The 23,493-nt window shown below is 35.2% G+C and overlaps 1 protein-coding gene and 1 long non-coding RNA gene across 6 annotated transcripts; both read right to left on the reverse strand.

Moving 5' to 3' along the window:
* Positions 1-1,885: 1,885 nt before the first annotated feature.
* Positions 1,886-7,582, reverse strand: LOC132610138 (uncharacterized). 5 transcript variants are annotated; one of them, XR_009571034.1, is made up of 5 exons: positions 6,930-7,582; positions 6,394-6,469; positions 4,232-4,646; positions 3,648-3,727; positions 1,886-2,520 (listed from the first exon to the last, which is right to left on the reverse strand). It is a non-coding gene; the product is annotated as an uncharacterized LOC132610138 (long non-coding RNA). The 5 variants fall into 5 exon arrangements; XR_009571032.1 differs by having other exon boundaries at positions 6,394-6,720; XR_009571033.1 differs by lacking the exon at positions 6,930-7,582 and adding an exon at positions 6,565-6,915.
* A 6,679-nt stretch (positions 7,583-14,261) lies between these two features.
* Positions 14,262-21,878, reverse strand: LOC132610986 (mitochondrial Rho GTPase 1-like). The gene is made up of 14 exons (XM_060325386.1): positions 21,430-21,878; positions 21,168-21,300; positions 20,505-20,654; positions 20,248-20,424; positions 19,875-20,126; positions 19,443-19,511; positions 17,787-17,842; positions 17,053-17,134; positions 16,229-16,440; positions 15,946-16,015; positions 15,549-15,661; positions 15,249-15,399; positions 14,919-15,105; positions 14,262-14,774 (listed from the first exon to the last, which is right to left on the reverse strand). Exons 1-14 carry the CDS (start codon positions 21,633-21,635, stop codon positions 14,701-14,703), a joined length of 1,932 nt encoding a protein of 643 aa, XP_060181369.1. The 5' UTR covers positions 21,636-21,878; the 3' UTR covers positions 14,262-14,700.
* Between the last annotated feature and the right edge of the window lie 1,615 nt (positions 21,879-23,493).

Below are 23,493 nucleotides of genomic sequence, written 5' to 3' on the forward strand. Positions count from 1 at the left end.
TACTGGTATTCGACATGTTTTTAAAGACAGAAATTAGCTTGCTGGCTCTGTGGTGCCTAACAAGCGGGAGGCCAACTAAGAAGTATTTCCTATACGGTAACAACGTATGTATCACTTTTCCTTCTATTAATACTTGTTATAATATCAGACCCAAAAACATGTGAAAATTAAGAAAAAATTATATACTTTTCCATATTTTTCTTTGTACAGAAAGGATTAATCAACCCCACAAAAATTGTTCTATCTATTTTTTAACAATTTGTAGGGTTAAAAAAGCTTGGTCAAGCCACGTACATTTATAAATTTTCAATATGTTGAATGATTTATATTATTTTTAGTCTATATTATTGGTTTCTCCTAAATAAACAAATTAAATGTTATTAAGCAATTTATGGAGTAGAAGAAAAATGGGTAAATTACAAAACATAACATTACAAACCCTTTAACTAACATATTTTTAAAAAATATATATATATATATATTTTTAAAAATATTATTTTTTTCGCTCAAAAATTTATGTATGAAATGTGTATGTCTCGCTCAAGGCTTAAAAAGTTTGCTCAAAATTTAGTGTATGAAAAAGGTATGAAAACTGTATGAAATGTGTATATCTCGTTCAAGGCTTAAAAAATCACCTCAAAATTGTATGTATGAAAACAGTATGAAATTTGTATCTCGCTCAAGGCTTAGAATTTCGCTCACATTTTCGTGTATAAAGTTCATGTTAGATTTCTCTAAAATTAATACAACTACAACAACATTATATACTACTTTGATACAACATTCAAGACTTAAAATAATCGCTTAAATTTTAGTGTATGAAGTGTGTATATCTTGCTCAAGGCTTAAAAAATTCGCTCAAATTTTGTGTATGAAAAACGTACGAAATGTGCATATCTCGATGAAGCCTTAAACATTACGAAAATTTTACATATGAGAATGGTATGAAATGTGTATATCTCGCTCAAGACTTAGAATTTCAATTACATTTTGTGTATGAAAAACTATATTAAAAATTTTACTTACACATACACATTTTATATATTTTTCATACAGCTTTCATACACAAAAATTTGAGGTAATTTTTTAAGCCTTTGAGGAAAAAAAAAATATAAAATTGTTTTTTTTAGTTTAAAATTATTATTTAAAAAAAAAAATCTGAAATAAAATTAAAAAACGAAAAATATATGAAAATCCGTCATGTTTCGTAAAATATTGTTATGTTTTGTAAATAAGGAAAATTATCGTCACGTTTCGTAAATATTTCTCCTAAACATGTATATATACGTAGTTTTCCCAAGAAAAAATCGGTAGTAACCTAACATGGGCCCGTTTGGCTTAGCTTAAAAAAAGTAGATTTTCAGCTTATAAGCCAAAAAAAATAAGTTGGGCTACCCCAACTTATTTTTTTGGGCTTATTTTAAGCACAAAATAACTTATAAGCTGGCCAGCCAAACACTCAAAAAAGCTTAAAACAGCTTAAAGCTGTTTTCAGCAACTTATAAGCTAAGCCAAACGGGCTCCATATTGGTTCTCATCCCAATTTATGAAAGGATTTGGAATAACAGAGTTAAACTAGCATGTTATAGTGTTATAGCCATATTCTCATGAAAAGTTGATCATTGGTTTAAACCTTCGAAATCTTCATTAACACAATATTTACAGTTGTTGCTGAAAATAACATATTCATAGCTTTATCTACTTTTGTTATGCCTATCATTGACTCATTTTAGTTAGAAACCCTTTTCAATGGGGGTAACATTGAGTAATAATTATAGTATAATAAATTATATTAACTCCATAATTGCTAAAATACCAACAAACAAAAAAAACATATGTGATGAAATGGGTTGAGCACCAATATTTCCTCTAAATCTATAGAGGATATAGAGAATCAAAAGAGGTACTCCAACATATTGAGGCAAACTAATTTGAATAAAAGGTTTTCTTAAAAAATAAAAATAGAAGTAAAAAGAAACAATCAAAAGAGGTACTCCAACATATTGAGGCAAACTAATTTGAATAAAAGGTTTTATTAAAAAATAAAAATAGAAGTAAAAAGAAACAATTAAACTTTTGAGTTCATTGTTAAAAAGGAAATGAACTACCGGTTGTGTTAAGTAATCTGGAACATTTTCAGTGATAACTACCTACTTAATGTCACGATCCAATTTAGGATCGCGCGGGCACCTATCTGTCCTTTCTCGGTAGGCGAACCCTCAATTCAATAATACTTCAATCAATAAAGACAATTTGACTAATCAGATAATTAAGTACAATTAACAGCAGAAATCAATTCATTTAATAACTCAAGGTTGAAAACGATTATAACAGTTAAATAATTATAGACTCATTCCGACTCCCCACGACCTAGTCTAGACTAGTATAAGAGCGACTAATGATCCAGATTACTATCACATTCTAAGACTCATCCTCCATGCCGGAATGAATTGGGAAGAGGCCTTCAAGATAGGCACCGCGTATTTCCGAACATGTCACAATCAACAACCTGAAACCACTCTACACCCCAAAAAGGGTGTAGCAAGAGCAGTATTAGTACGATCAACGCATACTGAGTAAATATCATAGGCCGACAATGATTAGAAACGCATATCAGTAAAAGAATTCACAAATAAGCAAGATAAGCAACTAGATCAAAACTATACATCTATTTATCACACACTATAATATCAAGACTCTTATCCTACATTCTTTCATAAGCCAAACATATAAGCGATCCTGCGAGTGATCTGAGAGATAATCAACAGTTATAAGGCAATCAAAACGTAATCAAGTACACGTCATCGCCTAAGTAGGACATCTAATCCCAATTATACCAAGTCCCGATAGGTCCAATCCGAATCCAACATTACAAGTACAACACCAAATCATCTCAATATAAACCGCTATGCAATGCAATGCAATAATGTATGTATGCAATGCAATGTCATGCAAATGTTGTGTACACATATACTTCGGACAGAAATATCGACATCTCGATAGCACAACCCAACATGACTCGCGAAGTCTAAGTGTCACCCGTCCCGGATCTTTGCCCAACAGACAGACGAGACCCCGGATCTTTGCCCATGGGGTTCTCACCGGCACTACCCTGGGGGACCAGCGGAGTCCATGCACTCACTCAATCTACGATTCTGGGACGAACATCAGATATCGGACTCTCATGTCATGCAAGTAAATAACGAGCCCAGCTCATCACAGTACTTTATCAAATACCTTCAGTATATCATGAAGAATGAGAGTGCGTGCAATGCATATATCATCATCAATAATTGTCATGACGCAACCAAAGGGCCCTGACGGGTACTCGAAACTACCCCACCGAGCACTTTTTGACATACTTTCATGATCATACTTAGATGAGCCATATGGCTAACTCATAACTACCCCGAACCACAAAGACACAAATTCCATCAAATATAGGCACATCTATATAAACATCATTGACTACGCCCATACATACAAGCCCACAAGGCTACCAAAATGATATAAAAAATGTGAACCGATGAGGCTACATAACATCTAACCATATACATCTGTCTACGAGCCTCTATATGGAGTATGAAATATCATAAAGACGAGACATGATCCCGCCATACCCAAGTATGTACACAAAAGAATAATACCATCTAACTGAGGCTCCGGATCAAATGGAGCACCTCTATGCGATCACCGATAAAGCAGCCTATGGGTCTGGTCTGTCTACCTGCGGGCATGAACACAGCGTCCACAAACAAAAGGACGTCAGTACAAATATGTACCGAGTATGTAAGGCATGAACAGTAACATAAGGAAAATATGAAGATAACATAAGATAAGAAGAACCCTTTTTATATCTCGCCATACCTCTTAAGATGACTGTCATGCATACTTAACCTTTCTCTAAGGGAAACATTTCATACATATAATAATACTAGTAATAATAATACTAGTAAAAATAATACTAGTAACTAGTAATAATAATAGTAGTAATAATAATAGTAATAATAATAGTAGTAATAATAATAGTAATAATAATACTAGTAATAATAATTAATAATAGTACTAATAATAGTAGTAATAATAATAGTAATAATAACAATAGTAATAATAATAATAGTAATAAGAATAATAGTAATAATAGTAATAGTAATAATAATAGTAATAATAATAGTAATAATAATAATAATAATAACAATACCCGGCCATATAGGCTCGGTGTTACTCGTACCCGGCTATAACAAGGCTCGGTGTTATCCATACCCGGCCGTATAGGCTCGGTGTTTCTGTACCCAACTGCAGTGGTGTGCGCGCAATAGATATCATACCCGGTCATAGAGGCTCGGTGCTATAAAATGGCTAAATGTACATACACATAAGTAACAACAACATCATCATCATCATCATCCTATATCTTTCCTTAGAGGTCAACTGTCATGAGATGAGGTCAACGACGATGAACAAGATCAACAAAATCATAAGAACTTTGAGAATCATGAGCTTCTAGCGTTTCTAGGAATTAGAACGTTATGGATATCATGGATGGATTCATAATGAGGAATCATGCCTTTAGAAAGAAGGGTTAGCCTTAACATACCTTTACGTCTTTTTAACTATTTAACGTTCTCCTTCAACGTCCGCAAAATCTACATTCAAGAGAATTTATACTAAGATTAAGTCTTAAAACACTCTTAAGTTCAAACCAGAATAATTGACGAGCTAACGAAATTTAGGCAGCACTTCCTCTATTTCATCGACTTCTACCATATTCCAAAACAACTCCCAAACAACAATAACAACATCCACAATATCATAACCAAGTAGTTATATTCAATTTAATTTCAAAACTCATTCTCATAATCGATTTATATCAACAACTTCAACACAACCCTTTGTACACTTGCAGACAACACTCCCTCATCGTCATTATTTCCCCTCATAACAAGATTATACTCAAAACATTCTAACAATTATAACCCAAGTTAATTTACTACTCAAAATATCATCAAATTCATATTTGAACTTCCTCTTCCACTTTCTTCCCTCACTCAAGTTGTTCAACAACCAAACATTCTTAGTAACATGTAATAGATGTGAAAACTAACCTTTTATCATATAAGGATGAGCTTTGGATCAGTTTATTCCACTTGAATGAAATCCCAACTTCAACACCAAAGGAATTCTTGGATTCTACAAAACCTAGTGAGCCTCCCAACACTTGAATCTCTTGATTTTTGCCTCTTGATCTTTGATTTCACTTGGGTTTGGTTAAATATATTTGGAAGAAGGTTCTAGATCTCTCAAGAACTTGGAAAATGTTGGAAATGAAATAAAATGAGTAAGGGTCGGATATATATATACATAACTTAAAAATATGGGCTGACCCGAATTTACGATTAACTTTACGGACCGTAAAAATTATACGGTCCGTATAATTGGACCGTAAAATCCCACTAGTGGTTCACCCTTTTCTGGAATCGATTTATGGTGGAAGTCAACCAGATATACGGTCCGTAAAAATTATACGGCCCATATGTCCAACCGTAAAACCCACATTTCCCCAAAACATATTCCCCATCGATTTGTTCAACTTTTAATCCTTCCAATACCTGGTAAACATGAACTTAACCCTTTATAACTATAAGATAAACTTGTCTAATCTCATTTAACCTTGATAACTCTGTATCCAAAATTAGAACCACTGACACACGACGAATCTCAAAGTACAAAACCACGAGGTGTAGCAATAATCATGCTCAATATCATAAGTACTAACAATGGGCACGCCAATCAATATATCTGAATCACAAGTACCAGCAGTGGGTACACCAAAAATATATCTGTGTCACAAGTACCAACAGTGGGTACGCCAACAACATCATAATCAAGATGGTAAAATAGAAACCAATATCTACCAACAACACATGGCATCAAGCCAGCACAATAGAACAATCATTCACAACACAACGTTACCACTTTCCCTATCAACCATTCCTATATGATAAATCATCTTCTACTTACAATACATAATTACTACCAGTCTAGAATTAATTTACTATCGTTGATGTATTTTGTCCTTCCAATTATCAACTAGATTCACTATTAATAACACATCGCAATAATCGCATATTACGGAAATTCTCATCGTGAGACCTAGAAAATAAGTATCACCTACTACTTCCAAGTCACATAAAATCCACAGATACTCAAGAAAACCAAATCAAGAATTCTAAAGAATCTACAGGACACAAGCCCGAACTACAAATTGCACAACAATACTATCCTATGATTCCATCCCAAATCTCCAATTCCTACGCATGCACTCTCCGTTCCTTCTAATACGTGAATATGAGAAGCTAACCGGAGTCTACCGAAAGGAAAGCCATAACCTACCTCAAGGTCGAGCGGGTGCCACGAACATCCGTTGATTCCTCAATTCTATCATCACGTCGTAATCCGCACGGAGGAACTTTGAGAAAAACATGAGACCAAGAATGATAATCATCATTAGAATTCTTATAAGAGATTTCAGGTTAATAAGGAAAATTTGGGAACTTAGCCTACCTCTAGATTTCATTCATAACTTCACTAGGCGGTTTGTCAACCTCTTCCCATGAATAAAGTCAACTATGATAAGCCATTACCTAGGTAAAGTTACCATCTTTAGCTCTATCCTTTAGAGGTCCATTTTCAAGATTCATAAGGAGACTCATTTATAATCTAGTAAGGAAATGAGAAACTAAGTTAGTAATCATCCTAGGGTGATGAACAAAAGAGTATAATTTAATGAAATCCATATTAAGAACAACTAGCCAATCATCTTTTTAAATCTAGGAAATTGAGATACCCATTTTTATGATTTCTAAATGAGGAATTTTTAATGAGGATCACTAATGTGAAGAATTAATGGATGAAGTTAGAAGGATTACCTTTCCCAAGGAAATATCATTTTCGGCTCAATAATTGCTCCAAAGGCGGCTGGACTATTTAGGGTTTGGAAAAATGAGGTCAAATCCCGAAATGAAATCTTAAATAGGTATTTCATTGTACGTGACCGCCCCAGCGGTACGTTGACCGCTTTAGCGATGCCGCTAGGGCAGCTGAGTGGCCGCCATGGCGGCTCACTAGCCACTTGCTCTTACCGCTATGGCGATTCTTCGACCGCTACAGCGTCACCGCTATAGCACCAATACTGGCGCTGTGGCAGCCCACACTTCAATTTCGATTGAATTAGCGATTTCCAGAAACATAACTAGACGAAGACCTTTTTAATGAGTTAGAGTTGCGGTTTTCTTCGGAATTCACAGTAACGACGAAGCGGGTCGTTACACTTGATGCCTTAATGACATACTTCTAATAACATATCAACACTATATTGGTTGTATATATCCAACATGAAAGTAAACTGTAATAATGGCAACTTCTCAGGTTTACAAGCAGCAAACCCCTATTTGTTACATGTAAACTTATCAAGTGGGCCAGGTAAACTCAGCCCATAACCGGCTCGGTACGAATCCAGCTAAAAGGGGTAGAGGACCAAGGTAGGTGGGACATTTTAGGTGGCTGGACTGAACAAGGTGGACTGCCTGATAGCCTGGCCCACCAGTGAGCCTGGGTGTTGGCCCATCGGGACACCAGCCCGGCGCGGTTCAAACTAATCATATATAATTGAATATGTTTGGTAGTGTCTGGGACTTCCTACCTACTTTGTGAACAAAATAATCAAATGGATTAGAATACATTTGTAAATGGTAATGAAATTAATATGTACAAGTAATAATTGACACTATTAGATTAAATTTGAAGTACTTATGCATCAAGTTTTCCATAAAGCCATGATGTTGTTGTTAATGATTATAAAAAATAGTTCCCTTTTTAATTAGAGAATAGGTGCATTAATTCTATATTATCAGGATCAAGATGAAAGTTAATTATTTTCAGTTTAAGAACTTTTAAAAATAATGACTGACAAAAGGACGTGAACTTCTTCCAAAAAAAAATTTAAGACTTGGCATGCATATAAAATTTATAAATTAAACAATAGCAACAATAAAAATAATAAGTTTAACATGTCCACCATTTGATGACTTATCTGACAAGGCTGACTATTCTAAGTTCCTTTGAACATCTATATATGCCATTTTCTCCATGAATGAAATGTATATCTAGTCAAGTTAATTCAAAACATTGAAAATTAGTTTAACAGTATGTAACTTCAAACCCGGCCCAACCCCTTAACTAAAATTCGACCCGTCCCATTAAATCAGCGATGTACCCCAATCCGCCTAGTGGACTGGGCCGGACCTCCTTTCCCCTCCCTAATCCCGGCCCCTTAACTACAGCCCGGCCCGGCCCGTTTGACAGGCTTAAGTAACGTTGTTGTCTTCCTCGTTATCTCCATTCCCCTAATCACGACCTTTTTTCCACATTATCAAGGCCTTGGACTTTGATTAAGCGCATTGTCGGCACTTGGCAACTCGCTCACGAACTTGCATGATTTGCTCACGCTTCCTTCTATGTCAAATCAGTCTTATTACACTCATGATCGTTAAAGGAATCATAGATAAGCAATATTTAACAAAAGTATTTTTTATATTATTCAAGACTTGAATAATTTGCTTGCTTCATTTACAAATAAATGACACATTATATATACTAGCCACGTAGGGACCGGAATATAAATAATAGTAATTATCGTATCAATTCCTCAATATTTACAAGTAAGTCTTATCTCTAGAATTTTCCAAGACATTTCAAGATATTCTTCCTACCAAATCAATAAGAGCTTTTGAGGAAAACTCTTCCTGACTCTAGAATATTCCACCAAAAGCTAGTCTTCTCTTTATGTAATCTCTAGAATTTAAGACACTTCAAGATATTCTTCCTACCAAATCAATAAATAGAGCTTTTCAAGGAAACTTTTCATGACTCTAGAATATTTCACCAAAAACTAGTCTTCTCTTTATGTAAGCATCTTACATGGAAAAAATATGTGTCAAACAGTGCTTACGTGATATGATGATGTGGCGGGTCATTACAGTATGCGAAATAAAATTCTTGTGGTGGTCCCCACATTGCATAGTTTTCCTTTACGAATAGCTCTAAATCAAATCTTACGTGGCTTATATGTTTATTTCTCCCCACGTGTATGCCTGGCTATATCATATATATTTCTTGGATTTAATTGAATCCCTTTTTTCCCTATTCTTGCCCACACTTACTGCCGGAGGCGTATCTAGCCTATATGGTTGGGGTTCAACTGAATCCAAACTTTTGATGCGGAATCTAAATTTAAGTGTAAAAAATTATTAAAATTGCAATAAATAGTAAATATGAATTACTAACTTTATAAATATAATATGTTCAATGCTAAAAATCTTAAGATTTGACCCATAAAATTTAAATCCTAGATCCGCTTCTGCTTACCGGATCATGTGCATGTGCATATCCATTTCAACGTGTCGCGTGTGTCATCAGTCCAATCCACTTTCTGTTTTATTAATCCATCAACAATGGATTTGGAGCAATGCCATGGACGTGTTGGACTTGGGCGTATCTCATATTGAATAGTTATCCAACATTTAATCCTCCCTCAACAAAAACAAACAAACAGCACAAGGCCATGCATTTGGTATCTCTATATCATAATCACAAAAGAAATGCGAAAATATTGACATTAACTCATTTGAACTTTCATTCCATAAATAAATATTCCGACATCCATGAGAAACTATTACTGCTATATTTAAATGAAGATGTAAGGATGTGTAAACGTGAGGGAAACAACTACTCCATCCGTTTAACTATATTAATTTGTCATATATTGAGTTGCACGAAATTTTGATAAAATAAGGAATACTTTTGAACTTTGTGTAATCTTAAATATATTTTAATATCTGTTTGGTTATAAAAAATTTTGAAATTTGTAGTCTAAAACATGTTATAACATTTTTGTGGCAATGACAGCTTATCCGTAAAAAAATATAGAAATGTATCATTCTTTTTTAACGGACTAATAAGAAGATAATACCGAACTAGTGGAATGGAGAAATCGATGTAGCATTTAGGAATATTCTAACATCATATATGGTTTTACCTAAAGTTTATACGTTTAAGTTTTATACACGGAAATTATATAAGGTTTTTGGTTGAGTTGACCTATAATAGCAAATTAATTCTTTATAGAAACTCTGATATTTTAACCTGAAAAGTATTTTTATAACCGGTTAATTAAATTGCATTAATAATATAAAAAATATTAACAATACTCGTGCATATAGTTAAATTGCTTTTTTTTTTTCCTCTCTCTTGTGTGTTCGACAATCTATCTCCCATTTGACAGACAACCAATGACACAAACCATAGAAATTAAGATCCATTTTGGATATAAAAGGGACACATAGATTTGGGAAATCTTTGCATAGGCTGTTTACAATCATGAGATTCGCTCGTCTTCTTCCTACCTATAGAACCCTACTTAATCACGATCTCCGCACTAAATTATCATAATTTATTATGATTAAGTTATTTTCTCGGTCCCAATTTATATGACGTGGTTCATATTTCTAGAGTCAAACAAGAAAAAAATTTATCACGATGTATTCATATGTCCTTTGAATATTTTAAATTGTTAATTCTTGAGACTTACAGTACTTTTTATTTAGTATCTAAATGTGTTGATTGTTTTTCAAAACCTTAAAAATTGTATATCCGAACACACGATCCAAATAAAACAGTTTGACTCTCGAAATTCAAACTATGTCATATATATATATATATGGGCTTGAGGGAATATAAATTACCATGAGTTTCTCGAAACTTATAGAGTTCTCCTTAATTCGTTTTTTTTTTTAATAATTATTTGGTATTCGAATTCACTCGACGAATTCCTATTCATGTCATCGGTTCATTAAAGGGGAAGCGCGGGTGGAGCCAGCATTGTAAATACAGGTTTGGCAGAACCCAGTAGGTTAGGTTCAAAGTCTCAAAACCCTTCATTTGGATTGAAAAATTCAATATGAATGAATACTTTATTTTTGAAACTAAAAATATTAATATGAATAAATAATTTATCTAGAACTCAGTAAGTAAAAAGAATTGGCTTCAGAGATTATAAACAAAATATGGATAAATAATTGGTGCAGCTTCTCATAGGAGAGAGATATTATTCTTCTTCCGCGAGTTTCCTGTTTCTTCTCCAGAATCATTTTCCATACCCTCTGCTAAACATATGTAGGAATCAAATTACCATTGAAGGTGTTATGGCCGGATTCGATCGGGTCAAATGAATTAAATTAATAAATGAATGGATCATCAATCTATCTAAATGGGCTAGTTTTCCCACTCATACATTTCACTCGTAATTACTCCCTCCATCCCAAAATAATATTATCTTAGCCAAAAAAATTGTCCATAAACAAGTGTCAGCGTAGGAATTTAAGACAAAATTTGACAAATGGAAAAACTATCTTAGCATTAAAGAAGTGATCCTCTTTAATATTGCTCAATTCTCAAAAAACATCTAGCAAAATAGGAGTGGTTTAGGGCCTATTTGGAAAGCCACCCATGTAATTGGAATTGAGTGTAATGACTGTGTCATTACGTTATGACAAACAAACAAGTCCTCCTAATTACTATATTTTACTAGGCTGAGTAATTACTACCTTAGTAATTACCCCAATTCCAATTATCAGGTGGCTTTCCAAACAGGCCCTTAGTAAACTCTTTATTAATTTTTTAATGAACGTAATTTTTGCTAAGATAACACTTATTTTGGAAGGAAGGGAGTAAATGGTAAATTAAATGCTCCCTAAACACCAGAATTTTTGACTAGTTTTACTTTCGATAATGTTAACTGGGACTCTAAAAGAGTCAATAATTGTGATAAAGACATTTGAAAGATTTTTCCAAGGGGATAGCTACGAACATATCTACTACAAATAGGGACGGAACTACATGCGGATTTTTGACCTTTCATTAGATTTCCCAATTACCAAAGATTCTTGCTACCGTTAATATGTATGGATTCGTGAGCAAAGGCTTGGTCTTAACAGATTTAGTTTGGTCATTTTATTAAAATTCTTTGGAAGAACATGTACAGATCAACTCATATTCCAATTAAGATCTTAGGTCTGTCCAATTCAAAATCTTTGAACAATCTAGCACCCCTGGCACATTGAAATGGAGACAAGTATTTATGCAAAGCTGCAACAAATCCCCCACCTTTAATTTATAGGCCTCATTCCCCCAATATTGCAGAAAAAAGGCTGCGGTACTTGGACTTTATGCGGTGATCCTGGACATTTTCAATTAGAGAAAATCCAGCAAGATCTTGTCTGCATCACGCGAGGGTAAAGTCAATTTGTCTAAAACTATTTTTCATTCATTTACTTGAGCGGAGAGTCTATCGAAAGCAGCCTCTCCATCTATCAAGATTGAGGTAAAGTTTGCGTACACTCTACCCTTTTCATATCCCACTTGTGGAATTACACTAGGTATGTTGTTGTTGTTTGTTTATTCGTCGGACACAATGTATAACTTATGCTCTTTTACTGTTAATAGTAATTGTCAACTAGTCATTTTGGGTGTTTGGTGGGGGGGGGGGGGGGGGGGGGGGGGGAGGTGATAGGTGAGGGGAGATGTGTGCAAATACACTCCCCTGTTTGCTCAATTCAAAAGATCAGTAATGCAAATTGGTGTTTGTTGAGACATATCACAGTAATTGTTTCCAAGTGCATGAAATAAAAGCTTGAAAGAACTTGCAACTCACAACGGTGTTTTTAGGTTTTCATGTTGAACGTATTTGATCTTGCAGAATTACTTTTCAACCTAATGAGGCAAGTGCAATTACTCAGTATCCTTTCAGTCACTAGAAAAAGTTTCAATTCTTTGAGGTTGTATAATCCTCATCTCAAGAGCTAGCTTTTGAAGTGAATTAACAATGATCCATGTTTAAATTAAGAAATCGATCCTATCCCTTTTGCAGTTTAGAATCCATAGCTCAACCATTAATACGGACTTATGCTCTATTTGATAATCCCACCAACTTATCTTTTTTTCTTTTTTTTTTGGAGTAACTGTTCAATCGACATTGTGAACTACCAAACAGTTGCAAGTTTTTCTTTTTTTCGAATTAAAGCAATTTCTTTTTATCTTTTCGAGGTGAGGAAAAATCTCCAGTGGAGTATAAGAATAGCTACAGAGGAATATAAGTCAATTACATCGCAGTAGCAAATATGAGAACTGAACCCAGTTACATCGATCTGTAATGCCACCTATCAAATTGTTCAGGAGTATAAGCAATTGAAGCTGTGTTTCGACAATGTGAAAATCATTATTTTGCTTGAAATACTTCTAAAACCGGGTTTTTAAGTATCTTACTAGTATTTCAAATAAAGTTCGCATTTACAAGTTATTAATGGCCAAACAAGTACACATGCAAATTAAATATTCGAGTAAAATTGAAATATTCGTTATGTTCAAATGGGGTAAATCACTTATTCTAATCGAACTTATATATTGGTGTCACTCAAAATATTATATCGTAGTACAATATTTTCCAAATGAGAGTCTTATTATACATCAAGAGTAATAATTTGTTTAACAATCTTTTTATCTATAATGTTACATATTACAGATGTTGCATTCAAAGATGACATCAAAAGATCGTGGTAAGATGATTTTAAAACATGTACCACCACTGTTCTTGCTAAAACCAGTGTTTATTTGATAGAAGATGACCGTAATTTGTATATAATTATGCATTTACGTTCTTCTTCCTTTTATGTTCAACATATTTTGAAAACGTAGCAAAACAATTTCATTTTATTATGAAAATTTATTTACCTTGCCATATTTATTTTGCAATTTAATTTTTACGGAAATAACATTAAAAGCTTTAAACTTGAGAATTTGAAAAGAAAGAAAGTAGTACTTATCAGATAATCATGCATAACTAATGATTCTAAATGTCAGATGTTATTCTCTTTACCCTTTATATTAAACAAGTTCAGTTCTACTCTCTTATTGTGTCATCCATTCTTATCATAATTATTCCCAAGACATTGGCATTAGTGGACCATAAAATTTGAAGGAAGCAGTATAATACACACACAAGACACTGTTTATGTGTGTGCACACATATATACAGATAGAGAGAGCAGCATTTAGGATTTCAACTCATTGGAAAATTTTGTAAAAGTTTTAAGTTTATAGTATAAATTATATTTTTGCTTTCTTTACTACTCATACTAAGACGTTGATTTTAAAAAAGAAATGAGAAAATAAATTATGCAGATTTCCAGAATTCTAACCAAATGTTCCACATTTCCTCGAAAACTAATCCAAACAAGCAACTTTTCCCAGAATTGTTTTCCCAAAGCTTTTCTAATAATCATCTCCAAAGTCCAAGTGCCACCTAAAAATTACATTACTACTAAACAGTAGCAAGGTAAATCGTGCTTTCTAAAACAGAGTACGAAGAAGGAAAAATAGCACCTAGCTGATACTTTCAACAGGAAATGGATAGGACCAGATAGACAAAATAGAAATAACCTTAGGGAGAACAGGAGAAGTTTGAGTGTACCTTATTTACAAGGACATTTAGCTAATTCTCTAGTAGAGATCAAAGAAATAGCTGGGAAATTTTCTTATTAGGTCAAAAAGTTGACTATCCGTTCTCGATTAGACACAGGACATTACCTAGCTTGAGGTATTCTTCCGTGCAGCATAAGATCGATATGCTGCCAGTCCAACTACAGCAACAGCAGCCACAACTGCAATTTGGATTGGAATACATTAATTTGATTAAAAAATTGGCTCTAATATGCCGGCCTATCTTCAGTGCCAATTTTCATTTATTCAGTTCCATTTTGTACTTCTCTTTGGAGGTATCTTTAAGTGTATTAGAGTCAAAGTACCTGAAGTAAACATAAGAGAGCGATTAACAAGGTGACGATATCGCTTCTGGCTACGTCCAACTTCAGTTTCAGGAACACTTAAATGAGGGTGCTCCGCAGCAGTGATAATTCTGTTGAACACGCTGTTCAGATCTCTCTCCTTCACACTTATGTGAATAGGTGCATCTATTCCAAAACTCTGACATATCTGGACAAATATTTCAAAATTTTATCAACAAAGCATATATAGAAACAAAAACCGAGCATAATTTTTTATGTAATTCTTTTAACAACGCTGGGGGACATTCAATTTCTGCACAAAACAAAACACAATGTGACAAATGTAAATACCTTCGCTGAATCTTTTATTGCCATTGGATATGAATCAAGATCATCCTTTGCAGCAACAAATAGACAAGGCACCATGAAACCACTAACTTCCCCTCTCCTTGCCACAGTCATCAACAATTCGGATGCTCTTTTTAAAGAATACTCATCCGAGCTAAAGGGGTAAAAAAAGAAGAAGAAGAAAGCATTCTCATGAAAACGATGAAGAAGAAGGAACCTGTCTATATTCAAGATGATGGACCGTACCAATGAATTCAACTATACACTAAAAACCGTTGGTCATTCAGATCTTGCATTACTCACCTATCATATACAAACACTGCTACATCACAAGATGCCAAAGATTCCTTGTTAGATAGAAGCATCTTAACTTCATCTTCTGGAATCTCCCTAAGTACAAGCGTTTTCTTAGTTCCCTGCAATAAAAGCCATACTTAGTAAGACGGTAATTTACTTGGATGTCAATCTCGAAAGCATTCAACAAGGGAATACAGTTGCAAATGCAATGACCACACAGGATGAGTATCCGTGCATCAAGAAAAGCATGACTCTTTTAATGAACCCTATGCATATCCATAATGTGCATAGAAGCTAACACATGTATGAGCTCCTCGTCATATTTGCAGCACACTGGCAAGTGTTAGAAAGATCAAATTAACATCCTATCAAGTCAGATGACGAATCTTCTGAGAGCACTTACCCCAAGACGGTCAACAACATTAACAGCATAGTGCTCGTCAGTTGTCGCCGCATAATTTTCCGAGAAAGGCCTTTGGTGAACAAAAGTTATGCATCAGAAATAGCCAGATGAAGGATAGTAAATAAAAATGACAAAAGCGAGATATGGTCATTTTGTTGTCCAATTACAGGAAAAACAGAAATCTGCTATATCAAAAAATTGAATTTGGGAAAAATGGGTAAAAGCCATTAACAAGAACTACTATTAACAAAAGCAATTTACTAGCTTAAGTTCAAATAGATACCTTCCCAACAATGACTTCAGCAATGCCGATTTGCCAGATCCTTTAGGACCAAAAACAAAACCTTGGTAAACATTTCGATCTGTCTGTTGTTTCTTTATATCGACTGATCTTCTCCTGGTAAGACGGAGTGCTGATGCAGCACCACAGTTATACCCAATGTATATCAAGTTGGCCAAACTTTGAGCTGGTTCCAGCAATGTCATAAGAGCCCACTGATATTGTTATCGGCAAGAATTAGCAATCTTGATCTTTAAAGAATGCCTTAACAAAAATTATTTTTTTCTCCAATAAAAGCAGATGTCAACTAGTATTTGTTACATTATAAGCAACAACATACCCAGTGTAATCCCACAAGTGGGGTCTGGGGAGGGTAGAGTATACGTAGACCTTACCCCTACCTTGGGAGATAGAGAGGTTGTTTCCGATAGACCCTTGGCTCAGAATTTGTTACATTACAAGCATTAAACGTGAAAGTAAACCAGAAATAAAAGACTAGCACAGTCCCATTTATTAATGAAATCGTAGAGAGCAAAATTTATAAGCTAAATATCCTAATGACCTTGGACACAGTTAAAACAATTAAAAAGGGAAGGGAAATTAAAATCAATTAAGTTTTGGGTGGTGATCCATCTCTGCATTGGAATAAGTTAACTGCACCAAGCATGCAGGGCACAAAAGCAAGGGAGGTATATCTTCAAATTATCTGATTTTGAGAGAAAATATTATCGGATCTGTTGGAAGAAATTTTAAAGAGTTAGGAAATCCTCTTGACAGTGCAACAACCAGGGAGAGGGGAATGAAGAAAGAAAGTTAGCGGTAAGAACCTCCGATAGGAAAGCAGAAAGAGACAAGCCCCCCAGTGGAGTTCTTTCGACAGCATCTTTGTAGGGAGTTTCACCCCAGGGACTGCAATTTTTCAAACATAAAAGCCAGGTCAGCAATCAGCTCAGAGGGAAGGGTGGGGGGAGCGAGAGGGAGAGAGAGAGAAGGTAAGTCGAGAACACATCTCGACATAAGATTCAAACAAAGAGCACCGGCGCTAATGAGAAAAAACATTTTTCAGAACCTATAGAAAAGAAAAAAAGGTAACTGAAATGAGAAGTCATCTAAATCAATCTGCAAGCATAATTATAACTTATCTAGTAAAGTCAAAGACTGAAAACTTCACATCCTCACAATTAGCTGCACCACAAATTACTCAGAGCTACCATATTCAAGGATAATTTTAAGAAAAGACCCAACACCCTAATTGCCAAAAAAAAAGACTCAACACCCTATATGAGATTAACGATAAATGTGTTACAAATCTGCTAAAAGCTGTCTCATTCGATCAATTTTTATGTGCCAAGCAAGAGCTTATAGGTCCGAAATAATTTTGTAAGTAACCCTTTGGCATTAAATGAATGTAAAAGGTGAAGCAGCTTCAATCGGTGAATCGACAAGACTTATAAGAAGTAGTAGCCTAATAATTAAACGTACATTCATTAGCAGGAGGTGTGCAGCAAAGCCATCCAAACATAGATAATTCACAACAAACAGCTCACAGAAACCTTTTTACCTTTCCGGTGCAGTTGAGAAAAGATCATCAAGCTCAGAATTTCTGAGAAATCCATCCTGTATATCAAAGATTACAGATTTAAGAACAACAGAAAATAAGTTTCAAATTCCTGGTATTATCCAAAGAGTAAAAGGCTTGGCAAAAGTATTTGCATAATCATCCCAGCCTTACAAGTATTTTTTTTAATAACCATGATGTCCAACCCAGCTTGCGCACATCTCAACTAATTCCACAGGATACCTACTACCTTACACCGGCATAGGCACCGGGTAACTCTATCCACCAAGGCTTGGACACGATCACCTAGTGTTTTTCCCTACACTAGAATTTAAACCTGAGTCCTTATGGTACTCAACCACTTCATTGCCACTAAGTTACTAATCTTCATAGACTACCTTTCTTTAAATATTAGTAAAAACTTACTTGAAACTAAGATCTTGAGACCCTCATCAAAAGAAAAATATCGTGGGGGAGGGGAAGGGGGTGGGGGTTGGGGGTTGGGGGTTGGGGGGTGGGGGTGGGTTATAGTAAAAAACATACAGTTCGCTGAAACAGGAAAGAATCAACAGATCACTGACATCTCCAATGGGATTGTTACACAACCAAATTCTGACATTTGTCTGAACTTTCTCCAAAAGAATTTCCAGTAACCTACCTAATAACATTTGTAGGGGTTTCTAGATTTATCCAAAAACAAGTTGCTAACTGAAACTTAAGTGTAAGAATACATTTCAGACGAGAAAAGTAATACATAGAAAGCTATGTCCAAATCCCTTAGTCACTGAAAGGAAGACCAACAACTTAGATATGGAAAAGTAACAGTGTGGAAGACAAACTCAACCACCCAGATAAGAAAAAGGTAGGGATATTATACGACAAAAACAGCTCAACGATTTCCTCCATGTTTGGTAAATGATGTGAGCATCTACAAAAATATCCAGCACCCCGCTTCAATGCTAGATTTAACACCTTTTGCAGAAGTACTGACTGAGGATATTAATTGTTTTGAGTAATGTAACAACTTCTTCTAACACAGACAAGAAGAGAGCTTGGACATACAAAATATGTTAGGCTCGTGAAAAACTAAAATTGCTCCACCACCCTAAAGAAACAAAAATAAGGAAAAAACAATATACCTGCAACTTGACACGGCTTAAATATGGAATTGAAAATGCAGTCAGAAATAGGTAGAGCTCCTATTTTATCCAGATATGAAGAATGTAAATAAAGATAAATCCTAAATCTCTGTCCAGATCATGTCAGCTATTTATGGAAAAGTTCTTAGTGTTCTTCCAATGAGCAGAGTATGAATCTTTATGGAAGCTTAGCAATTGGCGTCTGGCCATCTTCCATTAACACTTTATTCTCTTCAAGTTCACTTTGGAATCTTAAAAGGAGGACAATTGCAATTTGGCTCAATTAAATTCCTTAAAGTTTAACTTTTCATTTCTAACTGGGTTAATTTACATTGTGACGACATAATTGTCCCTTTGACTTAAATAACATTCTTCTTGCATAACCTTTAGTTAATCAGAACCTCACCCCCTACCAACAATGTATGCATAAAGTCATCCACTTTATTGTCAAGTCATATTAAATGCATGAAAAAGAAAACAGACACATATAAATAAAATGCATGAAAAAACAGTGTCATACTTTATCAGTGTCAAATGTGCTGAAGACCCCTTTCAAGAACTCCACTGCTTCGCTGGTCAATTCCAGACTCTGCAAGAAGACAAACATTATTTAGATGCGAACTAATAGAAAGACGGTGAGGCACTAGAAACAAATATGAATATACCACCAGTGTTTTTCTTCTAACAAAGAATATTTGCGTCAGACAACTTAAACCTTAGAAAAAACGAAAAAAGAAGCAGCTTTGGAACAGAGAAAGACGTTCCCTAGCATCTGATTATGACTCAGAAACTATGTGCAAACTTTGTCAAAAAATTACTGATATTCCCCATGTTTCTTTCCTTTTAGACTCAGTGCTAAGGTTCTTCCAAACGCAGACAGCCAACTATAGCTCTAATACTATTTTGGACTAAACAAGTTTCATATAGTCCCTTTCTTCAGAAATAAAGTCACCTGATCAGGAGCTTTTTTGAACGGTATTATAAGGTAATCATCCTTCAGCTTAATTTCATCATTGTATCCAAATTTCCTTAACACGGTCCAAGTGGTCTCCAGTCGACCCTTCTCTATGAAAAGTGCATGAAGGAAAAGAAACCCTGTCAATGTAAGCCCCAGGTCATTTACACCTTGAGGTAGCTTCTCCTGTACTACTCTCTTGACACCCACTATTTCAGCAGGCTGTAGGGGAGCATTGAAGCACTTAATCTGCAAATTTTGATGAAAAGTTAAAAACACAAAATGCTAGAAATAAGGTTTCTTGAAATAAGAAATAAAGAAAGTAATAGAATGTTTTAATAAACTCGAGGACAACAAAATAAAGAATGACCTGAAATGCATTAAGCTCTTCATCATTGAGAGCATCATCCATGTCATGATCACAAAGGATAAATATCCTTTTCAGTGCTCTAACACAACGAGGTTTAAGAGCCTGAGTTTCATGATCAAAAAGTGGAGCCGTTGGATGAAGTACAGCTTTCTGAGCATAATAGAACACTTCAGGTACCTGTAAAGGTTAAAAAACATCATTCTACTGAACTGTAAAACCTTTGCAACAAAAAGTCCCTAGTAACAAGTTGCACCCACCTGAACTAGGTTTGCAGCAGAACATTCTATGCAAGTCTCAATTTCGCGGAATTGTTGCATGATTGGAGCCATTACTTGCTCAAGATTCATATGATGCTCCTCATCTCGCTTATCTAGCTTACAGCCAACAACAATTACCGGCACTCGTATCTAACATGATAATTCAAGTGATTAAATGCACAAAAGTCACATTTTCATTTCTCAATACAGACTAAACAATACATTATCAATCCAAAAAAGTTACCGTTAATCACTTGCCATAGTGATGATAACTGGAATGACTATATAATTGCATGAACTAAGAAATTAACAAGACTTTCCAAGGAACAAAGTGACATCACTAAAAATAATTGATGATCGTAGACATAGGCCTAATAATGCAGTATTCAATCCATTTACAACAAAAAGGCACGTAAAAAAGCCTATATGCTCCCTCTCAAGATATTTGGAACTTTTAAGGCATTAGTGAATTTCAAACAATATTTTAAAACGTGCCTTTTACCATTCCAATACGAAGATAATGCGTCTTTCGCTATTTTTTGTTTGGTTCGGAAATATCTAAGTTTTACTTTAGAAAAATGAAGTAACATATTTTCAATATAACTACATCAACTATGAAAAAAAGCCACACAACATGATACGTTGATTGGAAAAAAAGAGAACCTCTAAGCGACGAAACTCGTAAAGCCAGAAAGTAGTCAAGCGATTGAGGGTAGCAGGCTGATCGCAAGCATAGGTGAGGACAACAGCATCAGCTCGCTTCAATTCTTCAGCAACCTTACCTCTGCTCTCCAAACTACATATCACATACAGCAATTCATCAAAATATGATATAAAGCAATTCATCAAAATTTTGAAGACGACGTATAAAACAACAAATCAAGTACTACTATTAAAAAAATCGAAAATAGACAATAATAAGAACCTTGAGGAAGTATCAATGATGGTAACAGGGACATTATCAGGATAGAGATCGGCTGGAAGGCGAGTCGGAGGAAGCACAGGTGGAACTTCTTCGGGAAAAGTTTCGGTTGCGGCAGCAGTAATGAGGCTTGATTTGCCCGTGGCACGGTCGCCGACAACGACGACACGGACGTTAGTACGACCACCGGAAATTGAACCACCGAGCATTTGAATCGGAGATAATGGGAATCGAACCAAAATATATTACTTACTACTCCAGTACTTATTCTGTGGAGTTTTCTGTTGCTTTCTTTTACCCTGATTTTGAAAGGAAATAAGTTGTGTAATTTAATGGAGGATGGATGTATGATTGAGGTGCGCAACTACCATATGGAATAGTGTGGGAAGGTAACTGTCGAGAGAGTCTAATTCATGGTGGATGGGTTTCTTTAGGAATTGGATCTGGAAAATTACCTGGATTGGGCTACTAGCCCACAATGAAAATTGAGCAATTTGCACGATCATCCTTCATTGGAGGTGGTCTTTAGTTTTTGGGGCAATTCACAGACTTGCCCTTCTTTTGGGTGGTCTTTAAATTTTGCCCCTCATATTTGTGGTCTTTAAGTTTTGCCCTTAGCTTGAATATCTGAGGTTCTGGGTTCGAACCCCCGCTCAGGCATAAAATAAAAAAATAATTTCGCAAGGCAGGGCTGGAGGGAGTGTATGCCGGATCCGGCATAAAGTCCTTAAGGAAAAACTAAAGTTATGCCGGAGGGGGCATAACTTTTCCTCAAGGCATAATTTTAGTTATGCCTTATGGGCAAAACTTTTTCATAAGGAACAGTGCCTTATGGGGCAGACTTTTAATTAAGGCATAACCAAAAGTATGCCTCATAAGGCAGAATCTTTCCTTAAGGCAAACTTTTAGTGTTGCCTTAATGAAAAGTTCCGCCTTATGGGGCATACTTTTAGTTATATTTTATGGGGCACACTTTTAGTTAAGGCATAACTAAAAGTATGCCCCATAAGGCGTAACTTTTCCTTAAGGCATAATAAAAGTTTGTCTTGAAAAGTAAAAAAAATAAAATATATGTCTCAAAGCAAAGTCTGCCCCCTCCGGCATAACTTTAGTTTTTCCTTAAGGATTGTATGCCGGATCCGGCATACACTCCCCCCAGCCCTGCCTTGCGAAATTATTTTTTTATTTTATGCCTAAGCGGGGGTTTGAACCCAGAACCTCAGGTATCCAAGCGAAGGGCAAAACTTAAAGAACACAAATATGAGGGGCAAAATTTAAAGACCACCCCAAAAGAAGGGCAATCCGTGCAAAAAAATGTAGTTTTTGTTCCTTAAATTGCTGGTCTTTAATATTTGTTGTTCGCCTAAAATATCCCGAGGTTCTGAATTTGAACTTCGGCTTACTCATAAAAATCAAATTAAAAAATCACAAGGCAAGGATTTGCAAAAAGTTCTTGCCTTATGCGGCAGACTTTACCTAAGGTACAACTAAAAGTCTGTCGGAGAGGGCAGAACTTTGCCTTATGAGGCAAACATTTAGTCACGCCTGACAGAACTTTTCCTTAAGGTATAACTAAAAGTTTGCCTTATAAGGCAAAGTCTATGCCTTAAGGAAAAGTTCTGCCTTATGGATCAGACTTTTTAAGACAAAGTCTGTCGCATAAGACACAACTTTTTGCAAAGTCTTGTCTGGCAATTTTTTTTTTCTGAGCGAGAGTTCGAATCCAGAACCTCAGGGTATTTTCAACAACCTTTTCAAGCGAAGAGAAAAACTTAAAGACAACAATTTGAGGGACAAAAATTAAAGACGACCCCAAAAGAAGGACAATCCGCACAAATAAAAAAAATGATGAAAATTTTGGACCAAATTAAAAGGGATTCATTTGCACGATTACCTTCAAAGGCACTGGTCTTTAATTTTTGGCCCTCAAATTGGTGGTCTTTAATTTTCGCCCTTCACCTAATACCATGAGGTTTGGGGTTTGAACCCTGGCTCAGTAAAAAAAAAATCGCAAGGCAGAGTTTTGCGGCTAATCCAAACCTCTGCCTTGTGGAATTCCTTCTTTTG

The sequence above is a fragment of the Lycium barbarum genome, chromosome 9 (genome assembly GCF_019175385.1).
Source record: "Lycium barbarum isolate Lr01 chromosome 9, ASM1917538v2, whole genome shotgun sequence".
NCBI classification, from domain to species: Eukaryota; Viridiplantae; Streptophyta; class Magnoliopsida; order Solanales; family Solanaceae; genus Lycium; species Lycium barbarum.

Excerpts from the sequence above, each read along its gene's own strand:
- LOC132610986 (XM_060325386.1), bottom strand. The coding sequence starts at position 21,635 with ATGCTCGGTGGTTCAATTTCCGGTGGTCGTACTAACGTCCGTGTCGTC. Across the intron at positions 20,127-20,247 it reads AAGAGCTTAATGCATTTCAG|ATTAAGTGCTTCAATGCTCC; the intron begins GTCATTCTTTAT and ends CAAAATTTGCAG. Across the intron at positions 14,775-14,918 it reads CTCTCTTATGTTTACTTCAG|TTGTGGCTGCTGTTGCTGTA; the intron begins GTACTTTGACTC and ends TCCAAATTGCAG.